Source organism: Hippopotamus amphibius, chromosome 11 (genome assembly GCF_030028045.1).
Source record: "Hippopotamus amphibius kiboko isolate mHipAmp2 chromosome 11, mHipAmp2.hap2, whole genome shotgun sequence".
In the NCBI taxonomy this organism is placed as follows: domain Eukaryota; kingdom Metazoa; phylum Chordata; class Mammalia; order Artiodactyla; family Hippopotamidae; genus Hippopotamus; species Hippopotamus amphibius.
The window spans coordinates 50,517,095-50,533,074 of NC_080196.1; the positions used below are offsets into that span (position 1 = coordinate 50,517,095).

Genomic DNA, 15,980 nt, shown 5'->3' on the forward strand with positions numbered 1-15,980 from the left:
AGGGAACTATATCCAATCTCCTGGGATAAACCATAATGGGAAAGAATATTAAAAAAATGTGTACATAGGTATAACTGAGTCACTTTGCTGTACAGCAGAGATTGGCACTACATTATAAACCAACTATACTTCAACAAAAAACAAAAATATTCTCTGATATCTTATCACCCACCTCCAAAGACTCTCTTTTGGGTGTTTAACAGTCTTTCATTCTAATATATCCTTACGAGAAGGCATAAAGAAACTATAAAGTCAAAATAATTAACAAGATAGTTTTTCCTGTTTAACATACAAGCCACCCAAATGATACAAAGAAGGTTAAAAATAGGAGAAACAAAGAATTTCTCCAGAGGCTGTTTATAATGTAATTTAGGGATCGTTTGGACAATATTCAGTTGAAAGAGTCTATACTATTCTATTAGTCTTCTGTTACTGATACAACAAATTAACAAAAACATGGGGGTATAAAATAATACAAATTCACGACTTTATACTTTTGCAGGTCAGAGTTTGACACAAATTCCACTAGGATAAAATCATGATGTCAACATGGCTGAGTTCCTTCCTGGAGACTTTAGGGGAGAATCCAATTTCTTGCTTTCTTCAGTTTCCAGAGGCTAGCTGCCCACATTGCTTCATCTTTAAGGCCAGCAGTTGTGGGTGAAGTCCTTCTATTGCATCCCTCTGATCTGCTGTCCTGCCCCCTCCTCCAGTGTAAAGGACCCCTGTGATTACACTGGGCCTATTCAAATAATCCAGAATAATTCCCTACTTTCAGGTCAGTTTATTGGCAACCTTAATTCCACCCGCAACCTTAATTCCTTTGGCATATTCACAGGGCGTGGGGATTAAGACTTAGAAATCTTTGCTGGAGGAGAAGCATGATTCTGCCTATCACAAGTAGCTATTGACTCATTTAACAAATAATTATTGGTATTCTTCTGTGACAGGCATTGGGTAAGATGCTTGAAACATAAACAGCAAGGTGCAGTCTTTACATTCAAAGAGTTTATGAGTTAATGGAGGAAAAAGGGAAAGATAAACATTAAAGTTCTTTCTTAGAAAAATGTACAATCTAATTGGACAAATATGTCTTTGAAATATATGAATTCTAAAAAAGATCATAAACATGCCGATTTTCTTTGAAAGATTTCTTCTTCTGTAATGAAAAATGACTAAAACAATAATAAACTAATTGATTCATCATTCACAGGCTTAAAGAGGTAAGAAATCAGAGGAAACAGTTATAAGATAAACAAATGATGGCTGCTTCAGAGCTTGCTTAATGAGTGTTTTCATTTATATTGCTCTTAAAATATTTCCTTAAACTTTGCAGACTTTTCATTCTAAAAAATTAGATCATAAATAGTGACTTGCATGCATGGTAGGCTTCTTGATGGTTACTAGGAGAGAGTGGCAAGAATTTAATTCAGGCTACTAGCCATTTATCCAAAAATTGGTTAGAATGTATTTTTAAATCAATCCTATTATATGAAACTCTAGATTTGGAAATGCACCAAGCACTTAATTATTCAGAGTTTGGTTTCTATGGCTGTGTCTTAATTGGTCTAAAGCTACTCAACCCTCTTTTCTTGCTAATAGGACTCATTTGGACAGACTCATGGTGTCACTACTCCTTAGCAATGCTGACAGAAGGCAAAGACCAGCATCATCTTAGGAATGAAATTAAGGCTTTGTAATTTATTCTGTAAGGTTTTCTTTTTTTGGGGAGTGCGCACTGTGTGGCACGTGGGATCTTAGTTCCCTGATCAGGGATCGGACCTGGGTCCCCTGCAGTACAAGTGAGAAGTCCTAACCACTGGACTGCTAGGGAATTCCCTGGTAAGTCTTTACTGTGAAATCTTCAATGCAGAAATTTTTGAAGACCTGAATGGAGTTATTATCTTAGATAAAAATACATGAAGATGGTTCATGATTCTACAGATGTATAGAAAACCTCTTCATTCTTCTTCTCAGTTCTATGAAATTATGGTTGCTTAAAAAAATCAGATTCCGGAGCCAAGTGCAGACTCTGGACAAATTCTGCTGCTATTCATTGGTGTTTACACATAATTATAGAAAATATATGGTCAGCACAATATATTGTCCATATCATATTGATTAAATACTACAAATTGTATTATATCATTATATCATTATAGGAATAATAAGGCAACGCAGTACTTCCTTTAGGCAGAGAGAAGTGACATTATGCCAAAAGGGAGAAAAGCACAGACCAAGAAACTGTCTTTTCTATTTATTCTCAAGATATTCATATCCTTATGTGAAGAAAAGAAAAGAAAAAAAGTACAGCATAGTAATAGTGCCTAACTAGATTCGGTGGCAAGAAGTTAAGATCTAGACATTATTTCACTATAAATTAGGTAATAGCATTTTCCATGTCAGAAAGCAGAATTCATCACTGCCCCATTCAAGAATGAGTTCTTTACAGAAATAACAATTTGCTTGCCAGCATAACACCTTGGAAGGCAGTCTTGGAAAGATGAGGCTTTTCAAAAAGTAACTAAATCTTTCTCAATCAAATTGTTTCTTCTTCTTGTGAATATGCAGCTCTCTCACTCCTCTCTCTCTCTGTATATTTAGATATACAAAAGTGTTGTAGAGATTTTTTGTCAAAAAGCAAGAAAAGATTTAAAGATTTCTCTCAATGTTTTCCTCCAAGTTTGTTGGTGACACCAAAGGTGGGCATCCCCCATGCACCCTCAGGAATTCCATTAAAAGCAAATGTAAGTATGAGGGTTATTCAATTCACGGAATTGTGCACCAACTTCAAAGAACATTTGTTGAGAATCTACACTGAGCTAAACAACAGCACTAGAAGCAACAACAATAATAAAAACAGACAAATAAAACAACTAAACAAAACCCTGGTTTAGAAAACCCAGAATCAAATACATAAACAAAAAACCACCCTAGCACTCTTCACCCTCCCAAACCTTCTCCTATGAAGATTAGAACTTAAGGGAAGATGGAGGGAAGAGTGAGGGTTAGTGAGGAAATCTACCACATTGTTGAAAACCCTCCCCACACAGTAATCAGAAGGCCGCATTGTTCAATTAAAGATCATTTCACTTCCGTCAACTGCAGGCATTCCCACACCTGACCCGTTATCAGCGGCTAACACTCTACCTTTATTGAAGACCAAAACCTCACAAATTCTTTTCCCTGTGTCGTGATTTTCTATGCCCCCTCCTCACCTTCACTTAGCTGGCATTATGACTATTTCCTGGTCCCTCACTCTCCCCATTTTCATCAACGACCACCTCTACATGTCCGCAGTTGTTCTGGGGTTAGCCATGCCCCACTGGCATTTCATCCTCATTGTCTTACACATCTCTCTTGCTCAATTTAAACTCTGACCACTATCTGTCTAGGACTACTAATATTCACCTTTATCATCCCTAATTCATGGTTCATAAATGCTGCTATACATTTTTAAAATAAAGTAATGAAAACAATATTTTTGGTCCATGAAATTCACTTCACTACTTTAACTGTAACTACTTTCTTCCTCTATGACCAGAAGTTTTCAATCAAAACATAATTCTCCACCACAACTGCTGGATCACCCCTCTTAATTTGAGTTCCCCCAAATCAGAGCCTGGAACAAGACGGTTTAATTGGAAGCTGATGCCAAGAAACAGAAACGTAACAGAAAAGGAAAAGAAAGTCAGGGAAGAAAGAAAAGCCAAAAAAGGTGCCTCACTGAGCTTGTTACCACTGTGGGGAACTCCTAGAATCTGCTGAGTCTTATATCCCATTGACTGAGAGTTGTCCCAGGGAGGGATAACTCCCCCAAACTCTGCAGAAAACCCGTATCAGTTTGAGTCAGATTTTATAGATTTTTCCCTGAATTACAAAAGTGGAGAGATTTGCTGGATGCCTGATGTGGGATGCTTCCTGAACACACCCTTTTTCCTTGGCTGTGATCACAGGCAGGGGAGGGTTGTAGCATGGGGCCCAAAACCCATCCCAATCATTTTTAATCTGCTGAAGATGATCCACTGTACCTTCTCTATCTGGCCTTTCATTATCTAGATTTCAGAATGTAATAATCTGTCTCCTGTCTTCCCTATCTAATGAGTTACCAACTCCCCAAATACCTTCACAGTATCAGGTGTGGCTCCATCCAAAGGAATGATTGGCCAGCAACACAGACTTCACAGGCTCTAAGACTCTATTGGCCACGAAGTGGTCAGTTTGCTCTGTGACATTCACTAATAATACTCCAGCAGTGTTTCATCATGAAGCAACTAATTACGTGTTTGGTAACAGAAATAATCTAGAAAGCATCACTAACATTAGAGATGAGGAGCTCAACAAAAAGTAGCTCCTAAGTATTGCAAAAATCCTCTTATTAACGAGAAATCTAAGGCAATGCCCAGTTGGGAATCAAGGTGTTTGCAAAGTTTATTATGCAAATGTTGCTTTAGTTTCACAAAGAGGAAGAACTCAGAGTTAGGCAATGCTTCTCCTGAGTAGAATCATAAAGATGTATTTTGACTAAACTGTACACAATAATAGTTTTCTATTTCCTGCCTTTTACTCAAGTATAGTTGCATTTGTGACTTATCAGACTGGTACCATGGAGGAAACACTGCTTGTGAGATGGCAACATTTTCCCTGATAAAAATGTGTGTCTGTTGCTCAAATATTCAGAATTGTAATCTAAATTTCATTTTAGTGCACTGTTGATACTTTACTCTGAGGGAATTTTAAATTTAAGCTAACGACATTAATTTTTTCCATTTTCTTTAAAAAATTATCAGCTTGTAAATATTTTTCCTTCAATGTTCCCTTAAATATATATACACATCCAAAATCCTACATGCTTTTTACATAAACATACAACAGTAAAATTATATGTCAAAGGATCAAGAGGGCACACAATTTTACTGTTTAGGAAAATATGATTCCTCTGTCACTTAAGTACTTGTCCAAATTTCTGTTGGTCAGAAGATTTGCTAAAATTGAAAAGACCCCCAAATAGCGTGAGATCTCTTTCAACCCTTCCCTACTTCTTGGAGTTCAACTGGGATTAGAAATAATTATCCAAAAAGTAATAAAATGATACTAAAAGTGGGTTATTCCATTGTCTTCTGGAAAGACTGCTCCACTGATAAGAACGTGTGCTTACAGGCAAAAGTCTAGTTTGAGAGCAAAACGTGATTTCTTTTTCCTCCAATCAGTCTGAATGTTCTGCTCATCAGTACATGTTCTTACATGCAGACGCCTTTCCACGGGGTGCTCCCGGGCTCTGTGAACGTGAAACTTTCTAGTTAACGCCCTACAGATTGCTGAAGTGTCCTGGAACTTACCCTCTGCTTTTGCCAGAGGGTTTTTAAAATGGAACGCTTTGGGGCTGCACATGTTGCTGTGCAATTTGGGGACAAAGAAATGTCTGAGGTGAGACAAGCAAGCAACTAAAGGGGCTTCATTTTGTCCAGAAAACATCAAGATCAATATGTAGGACACGTGACATTTATGGAACTGTTTTCTTTTCCCTGTAGGGGAGAGAAAAAATACTGGATAATCCCTTTGTGCAGAGCCATGACATGACTGACGCTATTAAACATGTCTTTGGCCACTGCTTCCTATCCGCTGATAGCAACATGGCCACACAGTCTTGGTTAATTTGCCGTACCTTGCATACCAGAATTCAAATAATTAGATTTTTTCTTTGCATGTATATATAGCTTCATTGATCCAGGTAGCCAAAATCCAGGGACAACATTACAATTCAAAGTGAACAGTGATAGTTCCGGGAGTCAGTAATAGGCATTAACGATCCGTGATGTATTCATTAAAATTACATCTTTTATGAACAAACAGGAGGAACTCAGAGAGATGAAGCCTGATCAATGTCAAAGTTTTGGGTTGAAGTAGATTTTTTTTCTTGTTCTTCTATAGAAATGACACAGGATGGGATTTGGAAACTAGATCATCATCTCAGGAAAATGAATTTTGCATCTCCTTTAAGAGGAATCATTGTCAAGAGTGACAGAACAAAAATGACACATTTCCCCAGGTCATCTGTATTTCTTTTTAAGTTCTTTATTGGAATATAATTGCTTTATACTGTGTGCCAATTTTTTCTGTGCAACAAAGTGAATCAGCTGTATTTATACATATATCCCCATATCCCCTCCCTCCCATTCTGCCTATCCCAACCCTCTAATACATCACCCATCATCGAGTTGATCTCTCTGTTATGCATCAACTTCCCATTAGCTATCTATTTTACATTGGGTCGTGTACATAGGTCAACGCTACTCTCCCACTTCGTCCCAGCTTCCCCTTTGCCCCCCACCCCGTGTTCTCAAGTCCATTCTCTACATCTGCATCTTTATTCTTGCCCTGTCACTGGGTTCATCAGTACCATTTTTTAAGATTCATCTCTAAATAGAGAAGGAAAGGATGTGACTATGGTACTGACTTCTCTCTACTTGCTTAGAAGGAGGAGGTTAGACGCAGGGCTCACTCTTTTCCTCTGCTATCTTAGGGTCTGAAGATGTCAGGTCATTTTTGGATCCTTGTGGGTCTATCGTTCACACGACCTTAAAGCATTGCATTGAAACCATCCATGTACCATTTCAAAAGCCCATAAATTTCTGACTTCAAAGATGCCAAATCTTGATAAAGTGAAATGCTGAGGTTTTTACAATTTTTTTAAATTCTATTTTAATTGCAAGTGGGTCAGATCAATTATAGGTGGTCTTAATTAGCACCCACAAGCAAGGACAGTCTCTCTAAAGCTAAATTAGTGTTCAAAAAGTTAAGGAATTCATCACTTCTTCTGAAAATATCAACGGGATCACTAGATATCAGGCCTCATTGTGACATCCCACTCACATGGCTCAAGACGGAATAGAAAATTGGATTAAGATAGGCGTTTCTGAAAATAAGACTTCAACCGTCTACAACAAATAAACAATGAGGACCAAGAAAGGCAAACGGCATGCACACAAATTTAATTATCCTTGTCACGACAGTGTGAATGAACCCAGCAGGCATTTTACTGCAATGCTTTCCAAAACACCAACCTCTTGCATTATGTCATTTTATTCCACATCAAACTTAAATATCAAAAATGATGTATCTTTAGGCTGCTTCCATGTCCTGGCTATTGTAAATAGTGCTGCGATGAACTTTGGGGTGCATGTGTCTTTTCAAATTATGGCTTTCTCCAGATACAACCTAAATGTCCATCAAAAAATGAATGGATAATAAAGATAATGAAGAACAATGGAATACGACTCAGCCATAAAAAAGAATGAAATCCTGCCATTTGCAGCAACACAGATGGACCTAGAGATTAGCATACTAAGTGGAGTAAGCCAGACAGAGAAGGACAAATACCATAGGACATCGCTTATATGTGGAATCCAAAAAATAACAAATACAAACAAACTTATTTACAAAACAGAAACAGACTCACAGACATAGAAAACAAACCTATGGTTACCAAAGGAGAAGGAGTGAAGGATAAATTAGAAATTTCAGATTAACATACTCACACTATATGTTATATCTATATGTTTATATTTATATATAAAATAGATAACCAACAAGGACCTACGGTATAGCACAGGGAACTATACTCAGTATTTTGTAATAATCTGTAAGGGGAAAGAATCTGAAAAATATATATATGTATGTATAACTGAATCACTTTGCTGTATACCTGAAATTAACACAACATTGTAAATCAACTATACTTCACTAAAAAAATTGTATGCCTTCTGTTTGCATTCGAAGCTTTATTAAACTCTATTTGACTTTCAAAGTAAGCATGAATAAACAAATTCAAGTACTGATGGTAATCGACACTGTATATTTAATTCTATGAAGTTGAGGGCAAATCTCAGAAGCGTACTGTTGCATCTCTTAAGAGTTTTTTAACTGAACAGAACTATTTTGCCTCTCATAGTCCCATAAGATAAAAGTGATTGAGAAACTCATAACCAAGTTCTTGCTATTCACAATGTTTCCATTGGGTGTAGCTATGATATTAGATAGGTTAATATCACAGCCTGCTTATTCAAGGAAGGATGCTCAGATATTTGGGGAATTTGTAGTGACTTTGTCTTCAGCATTAAATTGTATTAGTCAGCTGTATGTTCTGTGGGTTAACCTAAAACAATTTCAAATCAATCTGGTCAAGAAGGATTTCACTGTTTTTTTGTTTTTTTCTAAAAAGGAAGACCCATAACAAACTGAGACCTGTATTAAAACTTCAATCAACAATAATTTCCACCTATTTTGATCATTCTTGAGTTTTTTATATGACCATGTAATTCACATCTAGTTTGAATGCCTTCTATAAAGGCAGACATCTGTTGGATAAAATAAGATGAATAAGGGGAAAATCCTTTAACAGTGTAACTCCTTTACTCAATAATGGGTCTGAACAGAATGCCTTAAAATGTCTTTTATGCTAAAAGAAAAAAAAAAGTATTTCTCCTAAAATGCAAGGGCAGCTGACATGCTGAGATGAAAACTGCTAACTCTTTTCTTAACAACACCATATGTCTCCAGTTGGATCATAATGCAGCCGGTTCTCAAAGGAACATCACGCATGGAAACTCACTAAATTGAGGCACAAGTTCACTGCTGACTCGTGATTAACCAGGGGTCCCACTTTGGGATTTTCCAGATCATCCAAGTGTCAGTCTGAAGGGCCTTTCTCCTTTCCCAACATCCTCCCCAAACTGAGTCATAAAAGGAACCTGAAACCGCCACAAAAATATTCCTCTTTTTGTTCAAACTTCCTTTCCTATATAATCTCAATATATTTTAAGGAACCAAAATGCTCAACCCTTGAACTCTCTAGCCATCAGTTTTAAATAGTAGATACTTTATGTAGCAAAAACTACAGAGATGCAGCTTGAAATCACCAAAAGGAAAAATATTGTAAGACTGAAGGAGTCACATTTTTTTCTCCTGAGAATCCCGGAAAATCAAAAAGCAACAAATAAACCAATAGTGTATTAGTCAGATATTTCCTTATCTGTTATAATTCTTTTTTCAGAACTTCACTCAACCTTAAACACTTCTATGCATGAGTAAAATATGTTTTCTCTTCCAGTTTTATTGAGATATGAGTAAGATATATTTTTTAATTTACTCACTTAATATTCACTACCTTTCATATATACTACTTCCAAATTAATATCCTGTTGAGGTATTCCTAGCTCACATCCTGATATATCTGATATAGTCGATTCTTTTATGTTGATTGTAATTCTTAATACCATAAAGTTATATCATCTTAAAATGTGTGTCAAATCTTAAGAATTTTGCCTTTGGAAATGTGAAATGCCCTGAGGTAGTCTAGATTGGTGCTTCCTAGACTATCTCTGATGAATGGACAGCTTAAAAAAATTCAATGTACATTTGATATTTTTGTAAAATATGAAGTTATGCACTAAGATTTCATTATAATGTCATATTGCTATAAAAGTTTCTAAATGCTTACTCTCCTTCTGTACTCTTCTTGTCATGGACTGGTAAGAAATGTTTGGCGGCTGGCCTCAATCTATGGACCCACTGTTATTTTATTTATAATATATCACTGTTTAGGTATTTTACAAATTAGAAATCAGGATACCAATATTAATTATAGGAGTCACAAACTGTCTTCACTTCGAGTGCATTTTAAACTATTCTTTGTTATGTTTTTCTTCTAATTCACTTTAGGGGATTAGCACCAGAGATTCAAAAGACAGGCCAAAGAAGAATCACCAAAAAGCTTTTGGTAGTTTTGAAAAGATGTTGTTACATAGTATTAAAAAATACATATTTTAAAGGCAAAAATTTCCCTCCCAGTGGCCAACCACAGGCCTTACCATGTACTCATTCTGATAACATCAATGAGCCTAGATATTATTTAATTATTACTTGATGGCATTTCTTACCTGGGATGCCTGGTGGTGTTTTCAGATATTTTCCATTAAAATGCTGAATTACCACTTCACATTTTTCAGTAGACTCCATTCTGAGAAAAGAAGTAAACAGGAAATCATATGCTTTCATGAAGTTGTACATATCCAGGAAAAATGAAAAGAAAAGGAAATTAAGAAAACCATACAACAGCTTGATTTGAGAATTTTACTAGAACCATCAACTGTTGCCATGACCACCATGACCAGGTGGACAGAACATCAGAAACCCATCACTGCTAAGGGCATCACTTACCCTACTGAATGTCGCCACCGTGGACGGCGCTGTGCAGTCATCGCCCAGACGTAATCCTGAGGCGTTACCTTATTTAATCCACACAACAAAGCTTGGCACTTTTAAGTGCTCAATAATCGTCTGTTGAAAGTCTGAGTTAGCAAACCTGAGAGGCAGGTCTTGTTATTGCCCTTCATACTGGTGAGGGCAGCGAGGCTTTGCAAGATGAACCAGCTTGGCAGTAAGTGGCAGAGGTGGGCTTTTAACTGAGGCCTGGGTGACACCAACATGCACAGGAACTACTAAGCTGTACCCCCAGGGTCTCCACAAAACAAGGGGAAGGGGAGCACTGCGTTTCAACAACTGGCAGCCTAAAGGAGAGATTCGCACAGCAGTGTTGCCACCAGCATCATGACAGACTTATTGCAAACCCACTGGGTGAGCGATAGAGAAGGGAGTTATTTGGGGTCCCAAGTGGGGAGCAGAACATACACGCACAAACTTCACGTCCTGAACTCTCTTACTTCTAAATTTTGGACAATCTTCTATTTTTTTCATACTAGATATCCATATTCCCAGATTGGATTTCTTGTGCCAAATGCTGGCATCTCACACACAAGCTAGGGACTGACATTTGGGGCCACACCATCACCAGGGTTGCCATCTCTGAAGCAGAATGGTATCAGCGACATTTCCTAAATATTAACTAAATCTGGCCTTTATTAGTTTGTAAAATGGGGTTGGGAAGATAAAAATTAAAGAGTCGGTTGTGATCAAAAGAAATTAATTACCACAAACAGTACACTAGAGGAAAAATAGACTTAAGAAATGGCACACATACATATAAAAGAATGTGTGTGAAATGAATGAAATTTTTTGTCTAAAAGGCAAAGTGTATAATTTTGGATTTTCTGTTCCGTTATTAATATGAGCTTCCTTGGAATGGAGCCCTTTGACACAGTTTGTGAAACTTTTCTACATCCAAATTTTACGTGTGTTTTGATAATCATATCACATGCAGAGGAAACAAGGAAAATATTATATAAGCAAATGCCACATAAGTTTTATATCTATTACACCTAGAGGAATTCAAGCGTGAGAGGAATTGCAAAAGCCAGGAAAACTCTCAGAAGTGGGCACAGGAGGCCAGAAAGTCCTTTGGGGAAGTAACTAGGGCAGATGCTGGGCTGGGAGGGGGCAGGCTGTGTCCTTGTAGATGGGGTAGAGTGAGCAGAGCACTGTGGCCTGATGGAAGGTTCATTCAGGGAAACTCTTGGAGATAAGCTGAGTGGTGCAGGCAGGTTAAGAAATGTTTTTTTTAATTGAGGTACAGTTGATTTACAATGTTGTGTTAGTTTCAGTTGTACAGCAAAGTGATTAAGTTATTCAATTATACATACATATATATCTTTTTTTTTAAGATTCTTTTCCCTTATAGGTTATTACAAAATACTGAGCAGAGTTCCCTGTGCTATACAGTAGGTCCTTGTTGGTAATCTATTTTATATATAGCAGTATGTGTATGCCAATGCCAAGCTCCAGATTTATCCCTCCCCCCCCACCATGTTTCTCCTTTGGTAACCATAAGTCTGTTTTCTAAGACTGTGAGTCTGTTTCCGTTTTGTAAATAAGTTCATTTTTTTAAGATTCCACATATAAGTGATATCATGTGATATTTGTCTTTCTCTGTCTGACTTACTTCCCTTAGTATGATAATCTCTAGGTCCATCTGTGTTGCTGCAAATGGCATTATTTCATTCTTTTTTATGGCTAAGTAATACTCCATTGTATATATATACCACATCTTTATTCATTCCTCTGTTGATCAACATTTAGCTGCTTCCATGTCTTGGCTGTTGTACATAGTGCTATGAACACTGGGGTGCATGTATCTTTTCAAATTATGGTTTTATCCCAATATATGCCCAGGATTGGGATTGCAGGATCATATGGTACCTCTATTTGAAGATGGTTTCAAAAGCATGTTCCATCTAGGGAGCTCTAATTATTTTATGACCCAAATTAAAAAGAAAATGTCCAATGTTCCTAGGAAGCATGGAAAAGATGCACATCTCTTCTGCACTGACAAGCTGGTGAACCGGAGCAGGACCACCATCAGGGGTGTGAGACCCATGCAGTACCAGAGCCCTGTGCTCGGAAAACCTTGCACTTGCTTTAAAGCTCTGCTGTCACCACCTTGAAATTCTTAATACATTTGAAACAATTTTCACTGGATCCCACAAATTACATACTGATCCTGCTATGACAAGAAAGTGCAGGAAACTAATTTGACATTAACAGTTTAATATTAATTTATTAGATGCCCAGTGGATCGGCACAGTGTTATTTTGAAGAACATCTGAAGAGTGACTCACTTTTGTGTCCAAATGCAAAACTAAAACTCTTTGAGCTTAATAATATTCACTTGTAATAAGTCAAAATAAAAACAAAAATAGGATTTTATTACCTGCTTAATCACAAATTCCCCCAAATCAGAGGATATTTGGATGAGAAAGACAAGATGAATCGTTCCCCATTTCAAATACTGAGGAGCAACAAAGTACAGTTTTGCTAACTCCACTTTTTGTTTCCAGAGGAATCTTTTATGTCTTCCAACTTGTTATTTTTTAATTTTTTTTAAGTCTTCCATTTCTAGGAATAAAAGAATTCAAATTCTGCTCTTTCTCTCTTCCCACAAGACCCACTATCCATTGTCTCTTAGGGAAGATAACCTTCCTTTCTAGCAGAGACATGAATGGGAGAGGAAATGTAAGCCCTTAATTACTACAGATGTTACTTTATGGAATTTTTATTCCAGGAGATCTACGGAATGAAAAGCTTATGCCCCAGAGCCCCCTCCCTGTTCAATCTCTCTCTGGGTACTCATCTAGATAAAAGGCAGTTAAGAATCTAAAGCTTGCTTGCCAGAGTCCTACAAATCAAATCCTTTCTCTTTGTCTTCAAAATGACATGGAATTCTAAAGGAAAGCTGAAACTGGATGGGGGTGTGTGCTTATTAATTCCACGTAATGTGATTTGGAGAATACAAAGGAAGCCAAAGAAGAAAGTCAGGTGGCTGCACCTAGTTCACAAACCTAAACCATTTGTGTCCTGGTTTGAAAGCCTTATGTCTTCCCTTTTGGATTCCAGTGTGATCATCTTTTACTAGGGCTGTTTTACAGCTCCATCAAGCCGGGTGGGGGCCGTTTCTGTGAACACAAGACAGCCGCTGAGTGTTCACTCTGGCTCCATTCAGATTTAACTAAGTGAATGTCTGCAGGAGCCTTTAGAGACTCTCCTCTCTGAAAGAATAAGTGCAATAAAAGTCTGTTTTCTGTAGCTGCTGGTGCTTAGTGTCAAACCACGTTATGCAGCACCACCCAGCAGTGACAATTTCATTTTAATACACAGGGCACATTTTAACAAGGCAAAGCCATCCCAGCAAAGATTAGGCAATCTAGGAGCTGCCAAGGGGAGAGACTGGAGTGAGACCCATGGGACTCTGGGGGAGAGACTGCATTTGAATGGCCACCTTAGCAAGAATGTGACCATTTTCTTCTTTGGTTTCACAATTAGCCTATTTGAAATGCCAGCCCAAGCTATCTGCAACCTGGCACACGCTCCACTTGAAACTGACACTAACATTATCAAGTGGCTCTGAAAAGGCAGTGCGCCAGACAAAGCTGCCTTTCCATTTCCCCTTTGGATGGACCACTGAATCCCTACAATTGCATTCTTTCGAGGCAGTACCTGAACCCTCTCACATCCCTCGGAAGAGCTCCTTTGCCTGGCCAACCATTCACCCGACAATGCATTAATTAGGTTCCTACAAGGCCCCAATCATTGTATAAAGCCTCAGGGTTTTCTGTTAGGTCTGATGTTTAAATATAAGTACACAGTAAAGGTCCTGTTTGACACTGTTTCTTGTCTCTGTGCCTAGGAACCTGGCTTCAGTCATTCGAAACGCACCACCAAATTGTGATTTAGAGAACGTTTCTTTTTCACAACAGCTACTAAGAGGTGCTAGTTTCACAGCCACACGATCCCTGCAGGCAAATTACATCAGATGAGAGCCTGATCCAATATTAGGAGAATGTTCTGGGTCAGACTTAACACACAGAGGTGGAAAAGCACTGTGTAAAATGATTTGCAGCCTACCTGTCTCACCTCCATGGAGAATCTCAGTTTATGACCTTAAAGCAATGAGCGTGATTACACACATAGTTAAAACAAATCCACCCTGTCATTTATGATGCTTAATGAGAGGTTTCCACTATTGTGAAATTTCTGTGGTTTCGCAATCACAGGCGCTATACAAATTACTGGCGCCTTAGAACATACAGCTTTGCAAGCCAGTCATCCTCGCTTCCAGTTAGATTTACAGAAAGGGTCAAAATGAAAAGATTTTGTAAAAAACAAATTATGTCATTGACTTCTGTGACTTCCGTTTTTTTGGGTTTTTTTTGGCTGTGTTGGGTCTTCGCTGCAGCACACAGGCTTTCTCTACGTGCGGAGAGCGGGGGCTACTCATTGCAGTGGCTTCTCTTGTTGTGAAGCACGGGCTCTAGGCATAGTTGTGGCTCACAGGCTGTAGAGAGCAGGCTCCGTAGTTGTGGCACACGGGCTTAGTTGCTCCACGGCATGTGGCATGCGGGATCTTCCCAGGCCAGGCCTCGAACCCGTGTCCCCTGCATTAGCAGGTGGATTCTTAACCACTGCGCCACCAGGAAATCCTGTCATTGCCTTCTTAATCCATACAGAAGAAATAACAGTGAGTTTCAGGAAGAAAGAGGAGTGAAGGAATTGAATTTTCTTCTCAGTTTTTGCAATCTGTTTTCTTCCTTCCAGGTGTTTGACACCCTTAGCAGACAAGTGTCATAAATGCCAAATAGAGCAGCACACTGGTCTACCTGCCACCTCTCTTTGCAGAAACTCTGACATTTTGGAGGCCCCTTGCTTAGCACTGAAGCACATTCCTTTATGAAATGGAGCTATGGACAATATCTGGCTTATGAAAACCCACTCCCAAGTTTTAGAATCACACATATTCAGGACTGGAAATAACAACTTCTACATGGTACGGAGGAAGAAAATAACACCAGAAGGCGGTGGCTTCTCTAAAGTCAAGCTGGTGGATGAGCCTGCAACAGAACCTTCGTCTCCCGACGCTCAGTTTGATGGCCTGTTTGGAAGCGATGGGGCTCCGCTGCTGGTCTCCTTCATCACTCCTAGTTTCCTGCACTGATCTGCCTCCATCTGTGATGAAGCTGAACAGGTCCGGCCATCTCTGTTTCATCCGGCCATGATTCACTAGAGTACGTATTCTCAGAAATGGAGATTATACCCTGATATGACAAAAAAGGCACTTCACCTCTGTGGTATTCTTTCCAAAACTTAGACATGACACGGATCGCATCATGAAATAAACATCAGAGAAACTCAGACCTGGAGACATTTTCTAGGATACCTGCCTGGGACTACTCATGGAAAACAAGAAGAGTCTGAGATACTGTCGGAGGCCAGAGCTGACTGATGAGAAAGACAACCAAATGCAAAATGGTACCAGGAACTGGATTCTGGAACAGAAAAAGGGTACCAGTGGAAAAATGGGTGAAATTCAAATAAAGTTTGGTTAATAATAATGTACCAACGTCAGTTTCTTAATTCTGACAAATGTCACGATAGTGCAAAGGGTGAACAATGGGGAAAATTGGATGTAGGGTGTACGAAAATTGTGTATTATCTTTGTAACTTTTCTGTAAAACTAAACTTTTAAACTAAAA

The 15,980-nt window shown here is 38.4% G+C and overlaps 1 protein-coding gene across 7 annotated transcripts in view; it reads right to left on the bottom strand.

Moving 5' to 3' along the window:
- The window catches only part of RBMS3 (RNA binding motif single stranded interacting protein 3), a 707,061-nt gene that overhangs the window by 239,224 nt on the left and 451,857 nt on the right, over nucleotides 1-15,980 (bottom strand). For all 7 annotated transcript variants that reach the window (XM_057698459.1, XM_057698462.1, XM_057698461.1 and 4 more), the window contains exon 6: nucleotides 9,939-10,018. In XM_057698459.1, coding sequence (XP_057554442.1) covers nucleotides 9,939-10,018 — 80 coding nt within the window. The remainder of the gene's footprint in view (nucleotides 1-9,938; nucleotides 10,019-15,980) is intronic.